General features: G+C 38.9%; 1 protein-coding gene across 1 annotated transcript in view; it reads right to left on the bottom strand.

Annotated features, from left to right (window-relative positions):
• Window positions 1-19,707, bottom strand: part of LOC146203107 (uncharacterized) — a 239,886-nt gene that overhangs the window by 134,550 nt on the left and 85,629 nt on the right. The window contains exons 23-25 of the mRNA XM_084588528.1: window positions 18,272-18,496; window positions 18,008-18,168; window positions 15,575-15,786 (exon numbers count right to left, since the gene is read on the bottom strand). Coding sequence (XP_084444654.1) covers window positions 15,575-15,786; window positions 18,008-18,168; window positions 18,272-18,496 — 598 coding nt within the window. The remainder of the gene's footprint in view (window positions 1-15,574; window positions 15,787-18,007; window positions 18,169-18,271; window positions 18,497-19,707) is intronic.

Here is a 19,707-nt window from a genome sequence, read left to right as displayed (position 1 = left end):
CTTCTCACTATTAAGTTTGAGCCCAAACCTAAACCTGTGCTTAAGAAGCATGTTTGCCCAAAATGTTTCAAGCTGCAATTTTAAGAGCTGACAAGCATTTCTTGACAAGCAGTCTTGTTTTTGCAGAAGGCTTCTGACACCAGTGTTGCAATCATCAATTCTTTTCTGCCATACACTGAAAGAGCAACTTGAGCAGGAAGCTTGCTCTTTGCAGAGTGTCCATGCAGTGGCATATTTTGTAGTATTGTGATCATAAGGAAGCTTGAGAAAGTCACAACCTCCGAGTAAACAGCAGCAAAGCTCATTGCATAGCAGTGGGGAGCAGTGTTGATTTCACGGAATAAATTTTGGGCACCTGGAAGCCAGATGTATGTACTGAATTTCGTTCCAGAATTACTCAAGGTTACAAAGTGTAACAGATCTCTGCCTACTTTGAACTCTATCGAGCAAAAAGAAAGAAAAGAAAAACAGAAAAGTAATTATTTTATCTTGCCAATATCCCTCTCTAGTATACTTAATATCAAGAGAGACAGCAAGAGTACAATTTAGCTTGAAAAAAAAAAACGTAATAAAATTAAAGAACGAAATATTTAAGATGTGGCCCAATTTGGTCAGTTTACTTGGAGGTTTTTTTTTTTTAATGTAAGTGGGAGGCAAGATGAATAAGATTTGGCTAGTTAGTTTAGGTTACAGAGCTTAAAGAATGAGAATAAAGGCTTTAAGAAGAAGCAGGCAGAGACAGAAATAAGCCAAGATTACAATGACCTTTATTCAGTACATACATTCTAGTCCAGTTAGTAGGTAACAACAAGCAAAGTCAGTCAAGAAGAAAAGATCAGGTTAGTCTTATTAAACAAATTCTGTAATCGTTTCAATAGAATAAGAAAAATGGCCTCAATCAAGTAACACATTGCTTCTTCTGGGTGAAGGTTAACACGCTATAAAGCTAGAGGAAAATAATTATAGAAGCAGTAATAAGCAGGCACAAGTAAACTGCTTCAAATTAAAGCTTTGGTCATTCCACGTGTGATGCTACAAGGATGCCTCCTCAGCACAGATTACAGTACTCACCAACGTTGCACAGTCAGATTTTGTACTCACAGAGAGAGGCACAATGCATTGCCAACCAAACTCACCTTCTGAACAGAGAGAATGTTACAAAAAAAAAAAAAGATCTTACCAATCCAATACGAGAAGATCAACTCTGTTAGGCACAACAAAGTGAGGATTGTTCTCTCCTTTTCTCCTCAACGTCTAAGCAAGTCACCACGCACAGACATGCAAAATGCATAATAAAACTGCCCTCCCCACTGCTATGGGATGCACATACAGGCAGCATTAAAAGTTGGACAGCTCTTACAAAAGCAGGTTAGTCAGAACAGTGCACAAAAGCATAGACTAGGCAGGTAAGCAGCAAAAGGGTCAAAGCACGAACAGAGCAAAGGTTACGACACGCGAATAAGAAGTCAGGTGAATGGAGCTGCCTGTGCAGTAAAATCAACACAAGGTACACATAGCAGAGAGTTCACTAAGCATTTTCTTAAATCCACACAGGCAAGCAATTTCCTTGGGCTTTTCCTTTATTTCTGCTTTTGCAATCTATTCTGCTTCTAGATCGCAATAAGTCTGCCTGCCCGATGTGAACAACCACCACAACAAAATAATATTGCCTTGCTGCAAATAAACTCTCCCAGCAAATCAACGACAGCCTAAATTTTTTGGTCAGTTTCAATACCACATGATATGAATATCACAGCAAATGCATTAGCAAATGTCCCAACTTTATCTCGGATAAGTGATGGCTTCAATGCCAAGTTTTCAAGCGCTTTGTGTGTAAAATTGAGCACTGGTCAAATCCTTCCGCTCACGAACATGTCCCTGGCTTTAGAATGCATTTATTCCTTTTCTCAGCACTCAATTACCACACTAAACACTCAGTCTAATACTGATCGTTAGCAAAAATTGCCAGCAGTCAACATGCAAAAGATGTTAAATACCATAATTTGAACGGGAAAGATTGCAGACAGGTTACTTAAAAGAAATTAACGGACATAATTTTAGCATAAACTCGTAGCTTTAACGAAAACCATTCACCTTACTTCTTAATCCCGCCTCGTACCCATGATGCTAACTAATGCATCATAACATAAATAGAAGTTTAAACTGCGCATAACATCCCAGAGCCACAGATGGGAAAAAAAAAGGTGCACATTTTATAATCAAGGCTATTATACCAGACATATAGAGTTAAAGCATGGCAGTAATTTACCATAGTTAAATAACTAGCTTAATGTTCCTTAATGCTTAGCTATTAACAGCACATAAAACTAAAAGCACGGATGAAAGGGCAAGGTACACGGAATGATCGTATGTTGCTATACCATCACGTGCATGCCTCTCCTTTTTTGCGTGACTTTTGCGCTGTAAATGCAAGCATTTATTCAATACCAGTAGCACCAGTATTTACAACCTAATATAGTGCCCAATGCAGGTGAAGCAAAACTGGTCATTACTATAACATGTGGACTAAAAAGTCTGCAACTTAGTAACCCAAACACTTTTGGAACAAACCGTTAAAATGCGGCTGCACATGCATGACACGAGTATGAGATGCAAGAAAAATGCTAAAAAGTAGCACAGGCATGGCACACATCCAACGCTATTGTTACGATATGTCTGCTGGACAATGCCGAGGAGAGCGCAGAAATATTCTTCCATCTCAGAAGCACAACTAATGCTCTTTGGACAGCTTTAGAAAACCAGTACATGAAAACCAGAAGAAAAAAAAACAGGAAAAATAACTATCATTAGCATGGTAGAAGCAAATTAAAAAAAAGATCAGCAGGGCCTTATTGATACACTCCACTAATACAGATGAATGAGCGCAAATTAATATACTCGGAAGCCAACTATGCTAGGCACTAAGCCTAAGTTAACATGAAATGTGCATAAGGTTTCAGCTACCGAACAAATGATGCGCATGAGCAATTAAAGATGCACTACCTAATTAATGATACAGGGATGTTAAAAAAAAACCTTAATGTGAGTCTCACCTTTTCTTTAAACATTTCATATAAATAAGATAAATGTTACTTATATTAAAGTAAACATTTTAAGAGGCCACATCAAAGCTACAGTCCATCAAGTCTCACTGACTACAAGCTCAGTCATCACAAACTATAGTGACCTCACATTGAAATTACCATGCAAGATTCTGTATGCCAAAATAAAGCAGAATTTTCAAAAGAGCTGATAATAAAATGTTGTTCAGCAGTGTCACAATTAAATTAACAGAACTATAAAAGGCACCCATTATAGGCATCTCTACTTGATATTTTCCACTGATCCCTGGAATCGTGCCTAAACTATATCTGAATGCTAAAGCTAGTCCTATAGCAAAGCAGGACTATCACGATGCTTTCATGCCACAACTATGTTGATGAACACGTTAAGCACTTGGGTAGCAATGATGCAAAGATTATAGGTATCAACAAGAATGATGTTTTGACTGATGTTTTGACTGTTTTGAATGATCGAGAGTTTTGACTGAACGGAAGCACGGAAACCTTGTATTTGCAAGCCTGCATATCTGCAGATGACGAAAGCCATTAAAGACAGGCTGACCTAGCATATGGCTTCAGTAATGCAACTAGTTCCTATCAGTCCTGTTACTACAAAATGCCCAAGATGAATTTCCAAACAGCACTCCACAAGGTAGTAATAACTAGTGTAGCTAGTCACAAGCTATGTTTCATCTCACTTCATTTACTATTTCCAACAAACTGTTGAAGCCCCTCAGTTTTTTAATGACTTGCTGGAAATCATGTCCCCAAAAGAGACTATAGGCTCTTGGAGAAATTCACAGTCAGCCCCTCTTAAGTACCTTTTAACTGCAAGTAGTATATACTTTCATTCTTACTTTCCCATAAGCCTAAGGTAAGCCTTACTTTTTTTTAAAGCCAAGGCCCCTTTTTGCTAGAACACGTTATATACAATAAGGTAACTATTTGAAAGCATGATCGCCAAAACAGTGCATTCAAGCTTATCACTGAAAATAAAATGTGGAGCACATCAATAAGGTCCCACTAGTAACAAAAACAAATGATTTATTTAACCTGTCACAACTCAAGACAGCAGTACTAATTCTACTCACACTAGCAAGTCAGAAGACTATTTTGCAGCTTTCACATATTAATAAACCACAGATCAACTTGTGTTTACCACTGACCCCCTGTGCAAACCTTACTAGCAAGTCACGTTTCAATTTTGCTAGTAACTACTCCTTGAAGTCGTTTTAGTAGGAGTTCCTTTTTTTAAAGGTAGCACAAGCAAAAACCATGAGCATTCTTAGAAACTCATTGTCTAGTTGTAGCCGAATGGCGCTGATGATACGCACAACAATAGCCAAGCTATTTCTCTTATGACATGCATAATTTGATTATTCTGTAAGTTGTGAAAGCTGCAAACTGCACAAAAATGCATTTCTTAAGTTCTGAGGATAAAAAGCAAGGTCCTCAAATATGCTATAAGCATGGCACTACATTCTACCAATAAACTCGCTGCTAAAACAAATCATTTTCAGCAAGTATCCTTTGCATCTGCCTTTTCCGGTAAGCAAGAAGACACTGACACTCCTTTGGACCTTGTACAAAGCTGTAGCAACTGTACACTAATGATGCTGAAATTGATGACTGCATGAACTCGATGCTAAGTGAGGTTTAGCTGGCAAAAATAGAATCTTTGGGCCGCGTGATGTGTTCAGAAAGAGATGCACTATGAACACTGTACATGGGCCTCAAATGGAGTCAAGGGAGGCTGCCACTACAGCCACTTCTTTGGCATAAAAGCTTCTTTACAAGGACTGCAAAATGCACGACACAGAAAGCTCTTCACCCAACACCAACGATGGCAAGACAATATTGGCATCAAGGCATCACCACTTGCAAATTTCTAACACTGCAGTGCTGCACGATCAATTCCATCTATTCCTTTCATTCCTCCTCTTTTCTTTTTTTTTTTTTTTTTTTTTTTTGTTTTGAGTAGGCTTCAGGCATGCTCTTGAGGGCATCGTGCAAATAAAGGTACGGTAACACAATAAATTGCACTAAGAACCGAGTACAGTCAAATTTTTCTACAAAAAGGAAAGCAGGCAGTAATGGCTGACCAAAAAAAAAAAATGTTTATAACTGCGCAGCAAGCTGTTTGACGAATATAACATGTGCCCCATTACTAATTTATGATGTGACCAATAATTTCCTCAAAAAAAGGTCATAACTTTCATATGTATTATCTGCATTCATTATAGGAATGCAAAAAAACTATTTCAGTCCTCACTCAAAAGTGAACTCATGATATAAATTCCATATAACTACAAAGGTCATGTTTATGAGATTCACTCCAATAGCAAGAGAGTGTGCAATGGTAAGTAGTATTAGTAAAGGTTAGCATGCTTTGTGCCTTACACAAATTACAGAGCTTAGAGCATTTAAAGCAGGTAATCGTGTAAAAGCTGACGATTTTGACCCTTACGTTTTATTTTTATTCTTTTTAGGAAAAATTTTATATTCAAACACGCATCATCAGGTTTGAGTTGAATGGTGTAACTTAGGGTATTCTGCTACGTTGTTTCCATGCGCAGTTAAGGTAAGTGTGGATACAGACTGGTGGTATATAAAACCAAAATCTCAAAGTCTACGTTTCATATGCTTGCTGTGAAGCTTAGAAAAGCCCGTGATTCTAGAAAAATACCTTTTTCTTTTTCAGCCAGTAGCATTAACTGTTCCACTCTTAACAAATTGTAAACCTTAAAAGTAAAGGTTTGTTAATTAACATTAATCAACTAATTAATGTAATTAAACCACAAGTTAACACATTACTAATTAATATCACTAAACCACAAGTGAAGACATGTCAAAATCAGCTAGCTTTACAAAAGTAACAAGAATCTGACGCTTCCATTTTTGAAGAAGCTAATTCTTGTTATCTGACGCACTGCGCTATTCATACCAAGCGAGTGGATTAAGCACGACCCAAACAAGGCATTCACCATTAATCACGGATATTACGATGTACAAAAACTGCACAGTTGATCATAAAAAATAAAAATAAAAACTAAGTGAGGATCATACATACGTTTTGGCACGTCCTATTTCAGTAAGCGGAACCACTTAAGAAATGTATAATACGGCGTTAGTAAGACCAATATGGTCCCATATTGGTCTTACCCCATATACCATACATAAAAAATCAAACCCAGCAATTCAGCTAAACAGCCTTTAATGGCTCACCTGATAAGATAAAACCTATGAACACACTAGAATATTTAAAGATTCAAGAAACCTTCTTGAACAAAGGTAAAAAGAAAGCTCCAATATTAGAGTTTTGTGCTGTTGTACTTATGGGGAAATGCACTCACAGATTAATAATTGCGATATTTTAGCCCGATAAAGGATTTTAAGGCTAAAATACTATACACTGCTCAAAAAAATGTTCTCTAAAATGACAATGTTGTGGCATACCCCCCACCCCCATGACAACTTCTAACCCATGACAACTTCTAAAATAAAATCACAACTATGTTTGCTGAAAAAAACTGCATTAAACAGGTGATAAGGCCCACAAAGCAAACCAATGCAGAAAAGGAAGAAGGAAGCAAGAAATTTCTGGGAGAAAATCACTGTTAAAAGGCAAGACTGTTATTAGCTTTTTTTTATTTATTTATTTTTTCTTTTGCGCTGTAACTGTTAGAAATATTTACGTGCTTACAGCGGAACTAAACCTGCCGGTGAAAAATGACAGTAATAACCTGAGTATTGTTTACCTTATAATTTGATAATGGAGCCTTCCTCAGGTCACAACTTCATCACTACTTCTGCACAGCGCGGCTTACATGCATTTTTGTTTCAAGCCAGCAGTTTCATTTATTATAAATTTACAGAGCCTTTTTGCACGTTTAGCACTCTTTTCTGACACCCCTCATATACGCACGCAATCAGTGCACATATACACACACACACACACAGAAAAAAAAAAGAAGACACACAGCACACAGTATTTATAATCTTTTGCATCTGTTTTTCTAGCACTGATCATCTAAGCGAATGGACTACCAACAAGCCAGTACCTCCACAAAGACTGACCAGAGTGCCTGTACGTGCGTCTCCCTTTAGCCCCCTTAATCTAAGTTTGCACTCTATTTCAGATGAACTATATAATCCCCTAGCTAAGATGCCTAAATATTGAACATCTACTTAAAACTGCGCCAAAAGGGTAAATGTACTAGCTGCAGGCAAGACTCCAGGTTATAAAATAATTACACTGATGGGCAAATTGGTTAATCGTTTCTCTTCACAGAAACATTGTGCGAATCAAAAATGGACAAGAGAGGAGAATGTTTTTCACTTATGCATTTGTCCCATTCTTTTTCTTATCTGTGTTTAACCCACAAAGTGTTCCCATTTAAAGCAATGAGATAATGCATCAAATCAGTTTCTACAGCAAATAAAATTGACATGAACTAAGTAAAATCATCTAAGCTTATTCCAATCAATACATGTAGAAGACACCACTTCATAAAAAAAAAAAAAAAGCTAGAAGCTAATGTGATGTTTGCATACATCTTATCTGGCATATAAAAGAAAATGCGCAAGTTTAAAACAGATGTAAACAGAGCACTGGAAATAAGATGTAGTGTAGTGCACTAAAGTATGACCACGTAATGTATGTGGCCACAAAAATGTCACCATAGTTATTAAATTACAAAATTTCATTCATGAATGCAACCACAACGCATTTTTTCAGACATGAAAGCCATGAAATCACACCTATGCATTGTAAAGATGATGGTGTGAAGGAATTGCTTAAATTAGATGTGAAACTACATAAACCAAACTGTATTACAATCTGTCATAAAACCCTCTACCTGTAACTCAAATTCTAATAGCTTTGCATATGGACATACTAACAGCCAATGCCAACAGATTTATTTCTGTTAAGTCAAATAATGTTTCATAGATATGCAAACAGCACCGGGTGGCTAATAATGTTTTATATTTATCCAAATGCTCATAGCACAGGACTGATTTATTTGGCCATGCAAAAGAAAACTGTCCGACCAACTTGTTCATGCAAGCCCCTAAACCTACATTTTGCATATGGATTATTAAATTTTCAAGAATCAGTCAAAGCACTATATTGACTAATCTATACAGCAAACAAAAGATCACAAGCCAACAATATTCTTCCTTGTGCATCGAAAAACTAAGGTCATTTTCGGTTCAGTGCTTTAAAAAGAATGGCAAGCTTTGGAGCATGTTGAAACTAAAATTAAACAAGCCACACCCACTTTACTCGACATTTCAAAAGAGTGCAAAGTATGCGACTGATGACTAGTGCAGCTAGACTAATTACATATTTCTAAAAGCCAGTAAAAAGATCTGAAAGGTTAAAAGAAATTATTCTAGAGGACTAGACGCTGCATAGAATTGAGACTAAAATACTACATGCAAAACAGCTCTGCAGGGTGCATCTAACTTCTGCTTATCCTTATGAACATTTCTTTTTATCTTGAAGGAACAGTATGTCTTCTTAGTATTCCTTAACAATTCCAATTGAAAGAATCAGCTACCTTCGAGCTGAGAAGCAAAAAACAATACACTGTTTATTATTTGCATTCTCTTTGGTATCTGTCTGCCTGTAATAGATAGCAATGAGACCCCAAACACAATTTATCAATTCAGAGCAGCAATTTAAACTAGACGTGTCACACAGACAACACAGAATGTTGCACAGTGGGCGTGACACACGAGAAATGCGATTGCCACCAACTTATTTCGTTTCAAAATTGCCGAAAGTACCAGAAGAAAACCCACTAAAGCTGTTCACAAAGTACAAGTCACCACATGCTCTATTAAGTTCCAATAAAATGCCGCCCGGCCATCCCAGCATCACCCATGGCAAGATTTGCATGTACGAGCATGTGTAAAATGTGTAAAACTGTAAAACATGACTTAGCTTCAAGCTCCGGCAAATGCCACATAATACGCACAACTGCGGAAGTGAGATTCAAGCACCACGAAGAAAGACAGAGAATAAGAGCTGGCAGTGACACTGTGTTACAAGTGTGGCCACACTACCACTTTCCAGAGACCCAAACAATGCTGCCAAGATAGCGCCATTTCAAGATTCGTCGCCGCCTTCACTCAAACAGAAAGGCTTACCACCCAACAAGCCTTGTGTGTACTTCACAGTACAAAATCTACACACCGTGTAGCACGTACATCATAGGTAAGTTGCATGAGGCATGTGAGCCTACCAACACAACTTATGGCAAAATCTTTTTCATCCATAGCATAAAATTTTAGCACACAGAAACAAAATTCCCTGTCTTAACTGGGGCAGACTGTGCTGTGGTGCTTATAGTACTAACTAATGAGGATGTGAATCTTTGCAGATTCACATCCCCAAAAAGCAGTTTCAAATATCTCAATTCATGCCCCAATATCACGAAAACAGCCCTCAAAGTAATGGAGTGCTAGTTACAGTTACAACAATCGCAAGTGACCTTGTGGCAGAAAACTGGACACCGTACAAAAATAATTTTCATATACAGCAGTCAAGCATATGCAAGAGAAAAATGTCTGAAAGATATGTTCATTGCAGATCGCCTTATTTTTATCTGCGATGGGCTTTAAGCACATAAAATTCCTTTTTGTGAAAAATAGATTCCTTAACTGTAGAATTAGTAAGTCATTTAACACAAAGGTTCAGTAAAGTTTAATAAAGATCCATAAAGATTTGCAGGAATTAAAAAAAAAAAAAGTTGCATGACTTAAAAACTCAGTATTCATATTGATACAAAAATAATTTCAGACCTTACAACAAACACTGCTGACACAATGCTTCAGAAGAAAGCCGGTGAATAAAGAACCAAAAGGAAAAGTGGCACTTCTAAAGTGGTCAGTTACATATAAAACCATGTGAATGATGGAAGATCAAGCGTCTACACCTTGATTCGTACTACACCCAAGCTAAACTCATGAAGTGGAGTGTGCTTGTGGAAATAGTACTGAATAAAGTACAGGAAAGTAGCCTCAAGCATGTCAATATTTAGGCTGCTATGGGCAGTATAAGGGAAAAAAAGAATCTGCGAGACTCAGGTTCATATACAGCTACCCTTCCAGCCAAATTATAAAAACATTATTTCACTGTATGCGAAATTATGTGAAACATTATTTTAATGTACCCTGCACATTGAAGTGACCATGCTCTGTGTGCTCACACAGCACAGAAACAAGAGCACTTTAAGTTCCAAGGTTACCAGTTAAAATGCAAAATTAAATACCACACATATGTTGAATATCTCGCCTCCTCCCCCCCCCCCCATCAACAGAATAACTTCCCGAAGAACCCACGGCTAAGGAAAGCTTCGAAGATGCCAAAAAAAAATATGGCATTGCAAGTTCAGAAGGAAGACTATTTCTATAATTATAGTCGCACTTGATAAATTGGAATCTCAAGGAGCACGTTTCCGGCAACTTGCTACCAACAAATTAAATACAAGTATGAGGATCTCCACGACTTCATGCAGAGACAGAATGAAAGAGCCAAACAACAATGCAGTGGGCCCCCATGAATTTTGTGGAACAGTAATAACTCCTCAGTGCAGCTGAAAACTAAAATGAACCACATGCAATAAACACTGCAGCAGTTAAAGTTGCATATAAAAATGGTTCGGTTTATGGGGTTTAACATCCCAAAGCGACTCAGGCTACGAGAGATGTGCAAATAGAAATGATTACCTGGCAAAATAATAAAATGTAAAGCAATATATGAAATACATATCAAGTTCCTTGCCGTTTATGAAATTCAACAGATAACGATACAAAATGTTTTTACATTTTTCTCTTTTACGCTAAACCTTGGAAAGCAAGCGAGGTGATTTTTTTAACAAGTCTCCAGTATGTTACATTCTCACTAATCACGGTGCCAAACTTTGTGCTTTTTCTCTGTTTTGCTCTGCACTTTACTGAGCATAAAAAAAATTCTGTAACTGGTCCTCTGCACCTCCTAAGTCCCCAGATTGAAAATTTTTTTAACTCTCCCTTTTACTTTCTCTTGCCCAAACGTGCGCTAGCGGCCCAGGGTCACCTTACCACCAGCCAACCTCTCCACCTTTCCTGTCAATTACTTTTTCTCTCTCTCTCTCTCTAATTCCTAGGTGCTGATTTTAAGATCTGAAGGTACTTTAAGTTCATATCATTTATGCTATCCGCTGTTACCTCGGCTTTTAGAAATATTTTCTCTTTGCATCTCACAGCTTTATATTTTCACTTTCTTTTGTCTTTTCTTTTGTCTATTAGCACCTTGATTGAGAGTTCCTTCTTGCTACAGATCTATTCTTCTGCTCATGACTTGGTGCTAAAGGTACTAAAGGTACATAAGACTACAAAGCAAGCATATGTGCAAATGGTACCCCACATAAATAAAAAGTTTAAGTAATAAAATTATGTGCTACAACACAAATGAAGAAACAAGTGTTTTCCGGCTCTTAGCAGGTTTACACAGTTTGAAAATTTTTCACCCAATATTTAATCAATTACTAGCAAAAAAGTCATCAATTAAATGAAGTACCCATGATGATAAATAAAATGTTTACCATTAGAAACCTTCCAGTACAAAGTAAAAACATTAATAGAACAATTTCCAGGATTAGCTGTCTCAAGGTCAAAAATCATGAAGGATATCAATGGAAACTTGAACTACAGCTGCACTACGGCAATGACCATTCACACATTTCTCCAATCATCCCAGTATCCAAATACGATGGCTCTACAAGTGGCAGACAACTTTCGCGTTTGCTCAAATGGTGCCTTGGAAATGCTCCTTGTGATGCTATACAAAGGCTTCCAGCCACAACAGTTCAGCTGCCAGTGCGGGCTAGAAGTTATAATACTAATAGAAGTTAATAAGAGAAGTTAATAGAAGTTAATAAGAGGACAACAAAAACTGCACCAAGAGCCACAACCTCTCAAAAAATCCTTTTCATCATTCCTCAACTAAAGAAGCAGTTCATTACAGACGGAAATTTTATGAAGTATCAAAATAAAAAAAAAGGGGCAGAACAATTTTCAACACTGAAGAAATACTAAAACAAAAATTACTAGAATCAGAGGGCTGAACACATATCACATATAATAATCTTATCTCAAACGATAAAAACATATATATACATATATAATAAAACCTCTGAATAAAATTTTCCTTATGGTCCCGTAGCAATAAACAGCATAACAAAAACAGTTACTAATATCACAGAAATGAATCACAGGACTGAAAACCTGAACAAAGTTTCAAGTTATTTACTGGCAATCTTCAGAAAATTACCTTTTTTGTCTATCTCTCTAGCTTCCTCAAAGCCAGAAATTTGTTACAAAGACAATAAACTCACAACCATAAGAGCTAGTTGCATCTGTAATTGCGGCAACCCTGTTTAAGTAACTACTACCTCAGCAGGTTTTTACCGGCGGGAAAGGTCATCAAATCCTCGAGACGCAAAAATCTCATGCGTCATTCACTCAGCAGACAAAACAGTTCCTGAAAAGTACTCATTGTGCCTCAATGTAAATCTAAATTTGCTTCTGCAAGCATTTTCTTTACTAACGATTTGAACATAGTGAGTATAAGTTGCAATAAAATTAGTCCAGCATACCTTTAGCTCAAAATGATTAACTGAATGCTGAGTATATATATATATATATATATATATATATATATATATATATATATATATATATATATATATATATATATATATACACAAAGTAATCACAAGACATAAGCTCCCACTGGCAATAGCCAATGTTGTAAGGAAAATGCAACGTTAGCATGACTTCTATATTCCCATGGGAAGTCTATCCCTAACCACTGCTTCCCCACACTGAAGGCCAGACGTGGGATGTCCACTTAACGCGTTTACATTCAAGTGCCTACTTTACGGTACGTGAAAGTCCACACCGCACAAAAATATCTCCATTTAGAGTAGTAAAATAATATGCTTACTACACGCGTTATTCAACACACAACCTCTCTTCTAGAACCAACTGTCTCGGCCAGCTGGCACACCCCCGCAGAAACTGTCAGCCAATAGGTCAAAGAAAGAAGCCCATTTACATTAGTCTGCAATGCGCATATATCCTCGATCTATTTAATATCCAATGTTCCTTGAAGATTCCATGCCACAGCGCAGTTCTTTCGAACAATACAACATTAATGCTCACATGAAATGCCTGCCTAGGATTCAGAAGAGTCCAGAAGATTATTGGAAAATTTTATTTTTTTTATTTTCTTTTACTAAACTATGGATTCAGGTCCATTGGCAACTAACTTAAAGAGACCTATTATCCAGTTTCTTGTTTTAAGAAAAATATGACCAAACACTGACTTGCAATGTTATGATAAATTTCCACGACAGATAACTGAAAAACCAAATTGTGTACCTCACACGAGAATGCAAAGTCTAGCACAGATTACCCAGTCTATCATATGCACCCAATGTTCTACCAGTGACTATACCTGATCAATAAAAAAACCGTCTTTCAAAATATCTGCGAGAATCCGTTATTTATTTAAATTTCCCTGCATGTAGTTTCAGTTACGATGCCACCAGCTCATGTGCTACAAAATGAAGAAATTTCAAATTCATTTGCACTAAAATACAACGCTGCCTGGCTGCACAATTAGGTGCAAAGAACTAGAAGACTTTATAAGGCTCCAGCAAAGTTAACAAGAAAGTGTCAGCAAAATGCATGAGATAAAAAAAGAAGGTTCCTGTCAAAACGCAGGGTATTATGAATTTCAAGCTCCAAAAGATAAAAGCTTTTAGATGTTTCGTTTTCTGTGAAAACTCGACTAAATCATTTATGAATTTATAAAGCACAGTAACCAAACCTCACCAATAAAATCCAAGCCAGTTGCACTTAGAATTAAATCGCTGAACCTCAAGGTGGGATTATTGTACTTGAGTATTGCATGAAATGTACACACAAAAACATTAAAAGGCAGTGACATAATGCAACCTATTGGTTTTATTATTGTAATTTATTTTGAAGCACTCTTGTTTTTCTTATAGCAATTATTTTTAATATCTTTTTGTAATTACTTTTGAAACATCTTTTAAGAAGTCCAAACTTCATTTCATTTCAAGCAGCTGTCTTGCTCGAGAAACCAAATTGTGTACCTCACACGAGAATGCAAAGTCTAGCACAGATTACCCAGTCTATCATATGCACCCAATGTTCTACCAGTGACTATACCTGATCAATAAAAAAACCGTCTTTCAAAATATCTGCGAGAATCCGTTATTTATTTAAATTTCCCTGCATGTAGTTTCAGTTACGATGCCACCAGCTCATGTGCTACAAAATGAAGAAATTTCAAATTCATTTGCACTAAAATACAACGCTGCCTGGCTGCACAATTAGGTGCAAAGAACTAGAAGACTTTATAAGGCTCCAGCAAAGTTAACAAGAAAGTGTCAGCAAAATGCATGAGATAAAAAAAGAAGGTTCCTGTCAAAACGCAGGGTATTATGAATTTCAAGCTGCAAAAGATAAAAGCTTTTAGATGTTTCGTTTTCTGTGAAAACTCGACTAAATCATTTATGAATTTATAAAGCACAGTAACCAAACCTCACCAATAAAATCCAAGCCAGTTGCACTTAGAATTAAATCGCTGAACCTCAAGGTGGGATTATTGTACTTGAGTATTGCATGAAATGTACACACAAAAACATTAAAAGGCAGTGACATAATGCAACCTATTGGTTTTATTATTGTAATTTATTTTGAAGCACTCTTGTTTTTCTTATAGCAATTATTTTTAATATCTTTTTGTAATTACTTTTGAAACATCTTTTAAGAAGTCCAAACTTCATTTCATTTCAAGCAGCTGTCTTGCTCGAGTTTCAAGCACGTACTAATTTTTTTTTTTAACAAAAGAAAGCGCTGGCTTTTGCTTATTATGTTGCATTACTTGACACCACCATTCTTGTCTAGAGTTGTCAATAATCAATACCATGAAAAATGACGCCATATTGGCGTACTGAATGAAAAATACTACAAAATGAGAATGGAAATGTGACATGATATATTCAGAGCTCACAATCACCTCAAAACCCATAAAAACCATAGCAGCAGCATGCACCCTTAAGATGGTTTCATGAGGTAACATAAAAAAAGACGTTTGGCAACACTTCATACTAATGCCGTGCTTCTATCTCTTTACAACAGCCCTGCGCAGCAAACATTCGCCCCCTTGCAACACGAGCCCAAAGTGCGGAAAAGCCCATCAATCATCAGACATGTGAGAAGACAGCCAGCCGAGGCCAGGTTCTCCTCACAAGTTGTGCAAAGAAGCCCGCCTTGCGAGGGGGCCGCTTCCGGTCACTGCGCGCGCCCTTTCGGGCAGGCAACAGGCGGCCCAGCCTCGAGCGCGAGGGCCCCCGACCCGCGGGGGGCTCCTCGTCGGCCTCGCTGAGTGTCTCGGCCTGTGCCAGGTACGGTGGTGGCTGCCCTACCTGGAGGCCCACGCGGATCTTCTTGGTGAGGGCGCCCTCCGGGAAGATGGCCTGCACCTGGGGCACCACTGTCGAGCTGAGCAGGCCCCCCTCGGGACCCACCGCATGCACCTCCTGCCTTGTCCGGCTCACCACCGCAAAGTACTGGGGGAAGTCCGTCGTCAGGATGCGCACTATACGGTTGGTCTGCAGGTCCTCGAGGGCACTCAGCTCTGTTGGAAAGCACCACAAAACCCAAAGTCAGCAGGGCAACGTGTGAACCCCATCTGCGGTCTGACCCTCTTCAATTTATTCTTACAGAGAAGAAAGAAAAAGCTCAAAGAGTAAATGACAGTCTAATGTCAAGGTTATCAATGTAATTCTAACACATATTTAATTGCCTTGTCGACATCTGCGGCATGAAATTACAAAGTTGAAAACTACCGGTCTCAAATGATGTCATTAGCACCTTGACCTTTCCGGGACAGCCCCATAGGCCATTGTTCATATATGAATTGTGGTTTTGCATGCACCGTATGCTGGAACACGTCTCGTCGTCTATAAAAGGTAGTTTAAGAAATACACTGTTAATTTTAGTGTAGTTTGCTTTTTCCTCAGGATGCAGTGATATATAGAAGATTTTTATCTGGAAAGAGGCGGCAGCTGAGATTGAGAAACATGCCATCGAGCTCGCATCAGGCCACGCAAAGAAATCGATGTCAAGACGGCTGTTGCGGCAAAGGGTCGGAAGACAACTGTGGAGCCTCAGTTTCACCTCAGACAGCAATGGAGGTGGACAACTACTTGGAACATCAACTAATGGCTGAACGTGAGAACAGTTTCAGTTCCTGCTCGCTCTTGAAAACGTATGCACAATCACTACTGATTCTCCCAGTTTTATTTCTGGTCGGTAAGGTTTCCACAACCTATGATAACGTCCTGCTTCCGCCGGCGCAGAAGCGTGTAGAGTTTTCACTTAAACAGGAACCTGGTGTGCACCCAAGCGAAGATGTGGGCGTGGCATCTAGAATCGGATCAAAGAAACTTCTGGCTCCCCTGAGCATCTTTTCCTCAACCCAAGCCATAGAAGCTATTTGTGAAAACGCAACTAGGTATGCTGGGGCACAGATTTTGCAGGAAGCAACGCGTGCTCATTCGTAAGAAGTTCTTAGGAAGAAGTGACTCCAAATGAAATCCTCAAGTTCATGGGCTGAGGCATTATGAGGCAAGTGGACATTATGAAGACTCCCCGGCTGAAGCTGCATTGAAGTGTGGGAAACATCTGCAGTGGTCTGCTTCTACCATGGCAAAAGCCACTTAAATGCTTTGCCGGTGCTCCTGCACGTTGCAGAATTTAGCAATGCAAGTTAGCCGTGATAAGGAAAGCTCCAGCTCGTGTGGCGGCTTTTTCAGAACATCAAACAAGCACAAACCCCTTTCAAGTACATCGAGCCAGGTTTGATCCCCTAGCTTTCCAAGAAGAGCTCCTTGAGCAGATTTCAATCTTGATGGTAAACCACCATGAACCACGCCACCCTCCTCTATATGTACTGATCATGAACCACAAAATGTTTGGGAATGCAAAAGCTGTAGCCTGTGAACCTGTGCTATGAGCAGAAGAATACCAGGCTGAAAACAAGCGTCTCTAGCATTTCAGCAACGTTATGAAAACGGTATACCTTTGTGCTTGTTGGTTGCTCACATAAAAAGACAATATATGTACATTTCTCTGTGCCCAGCTATTTCAGAAGGACAATTGAGAAAGTTCAATATACTTCTTTTCATATAAAACAATGAGCAATGGCTTTTGAGGCTAGGGTTATAGCTCAATACAAAAGCATGAGCTCACTGGAACCAAAGGTTTTGCACGATAGACAAAGCAGCTATTATGCCCATGAACACATCAAAAGAATTTCATATCTTTAAGCCTTTTCTGCTAACAAATGTTGTCAAAGACCTTCTTGCTTCAAAGCAGAAGCAACATTTTTGAAGAACAAGCTCATAGAAAATATTTCCTCCTCCAAAGGCCACAGTGTGCATCAAATAACACGAACTCAACAAAATTACTTTTTCAATGAAGAGCATAAATTTATATCATGCACGGTTAACTTGAGCATTTTTCAGCATGGAATATTTAGAAAGAAATCAGCCACTGTGCCTTTCAGAGGATGGAAACGTTGTAACAATGCTGCATGCAGCACAATATGACAGATTTCTTGCAATTTCTCAAATCGCTTCACCCATTCTTGAATCAATACCATTCCACTATTGCAGAGTTATGCTCTCATTTTCATCATTGTGCCTGCATTCTTCCCGCAAACTACTGCGTAACATCTATCTCAATTAATGAACCTTGAACAAACCAAAATGCTCTCCGATAAGCAAGACCAGTACAGTACGAAACATAACAAAAAGGCAAGCTGAAAACAAAACCGGAGGAGATTGCCAACCCACCTTCTCCTTCGAAGCTTTCATTCAGCACCTCTTGGACGGCTTCTTCAGAAGCCTCAAGAGTGTGCTCCTTCCACGTTTCCCCATTGTCACTGCGCAGAATGCTAATCTCTCGCTCCTTGCCTCGCAGTGATGCAAAGTGTGGCACTTCCAGAATCACTGGCCTGCACGTGTCAATAAAACGCACATTAGGCCCATGGCCAGAAGAAAAACTCGAGTGGTTTGAGGTCCTCTTCAGCCTTCCCTTCCCCGTGCACAATAACTCACCCAAGGAACTTGGCTCCTGCAGGCCCAACCTCAAGAATGCGTGAGGCGCACGCTTCCCCTTCAAGCAGTGGAGGCGGGTGAGGAAGCTTCTCCTTGCGCAGATAGCGACATGTGATGCGCATGGGCATCTGTGCCTTGCGCGGCGGGATGATCACCCTCACGCCAGAGTGTCGGCAGCCACGCATGGCGCCACCACGTGCATCCACCAAGAAGCTCACAAGAAACCTGGCAAGCCAAACAAAGCAAACCATTGAAAAAGACAAGAGGATTCATGAATCAATGGTTAACAACTTTGAAGCACAAAAATCGAGAGGGGGGGGGCAAATGCCATACAGCACTGCACTGATGTATCACAACGAATTCCTTGCACAGCTATATTGCTAACAAGATGTTTGTATAACATTTCTGAATTATGCTATGAACTTTGAATGCAAATCTGTATGCAAAAAAGAACCACTTTTTGATACAATATCAAACATGAAGGACTTGGCAATTTAGAATGTACTGAGGATGTCAAAAATAAAAGTAGCATGTCATGTCTCAGTCAGCTTAATACACAACTTCTATAAGAAACTGTAAACGGTGGAAGCTATAAGCTACAACAGGATGTCAAGAGGAACTATTTAGAGGTGCATCAAAATACAAGACTGCAGGTAACCCTTTCTGGCGCAAGTTTTAGAGGCTGTTTAACCGTCTACAGTTGTGAAGTTTTACACTCCCTACAATCACAGCGGTCAGGAATTTTTCTATGATTTTCAGGCATTGCAAAGAAACCAAATGCTGTGTATAATCACTTAGTGGCACACTTATTCTTGCCTCACCCTTGGTTTTGTTCATCCTTGAGTGATAATACGACTGTGCAAGAAAGCATTCACAATACTCTTCTATGCAGCAACCATGGTTACTTGCTATGTCTTTAAGCAATATACACCCTCCTTTCTGGCCTCTTCAGCTTCAGCAGAGTCGTTAAATGAACTTATTGCCATTTTCTGAAGATGGGAGATAAATGCCATCCTCTATAAAGTCATCGTCAATGCCAGTGAACTCATGTGAGCGATTACCGCAAAATGTGAGCATGGAAAGTACCACCATGGGTGGCCAAGGGCACTGACATTTACCAATAGATTTTATGTTTTCGTTTTCTTCAAGGCTGTAAAACACCTTAAAGAAAGGCTCCCAAGTTCAGCAAAATAAAAAAGGCAAAAAGAGGCGAAGTTTAGAAATTCGGTTTAGTTTAGTTTGTGGGGTTTAATATCCCTAAAAAGATTCAGGCTATGAGAGACGCCGTAGTAGGGGGGGGGGGGGGGGCTCAGGGAATTTCGACCACCTGAGGTTCTTTACCGTGCACCGACATTGCACAGCACACGGGCATCTTGCTTTTCGCCTCCATCGAAAAGTGACTGCAGCACTCGGGATTCGATCCCGCATCCTTGGGT

The sequence above is a fragment of the Amblyomma maculatum genome, chromosome 1 (genome assembly GCF_055883805.1).
Source record: "Amblyomma maculatum isolate TAMU_Amacu chromosome 1, ASM5588380v1, whole genome shotgun sequence".
Taxonomy (NCBI): Eukaryota; Metazoa; Arthropoda; class Arachnida; order Ixodida; family Ixodidae; genus Amblyomma; species Amblyomma maculatum.
The sequence above is the reverse complement of the archived record's forward strand: the minus strand, read 5'-3'. Positions and strand labels throughout refer to the sequence as shown.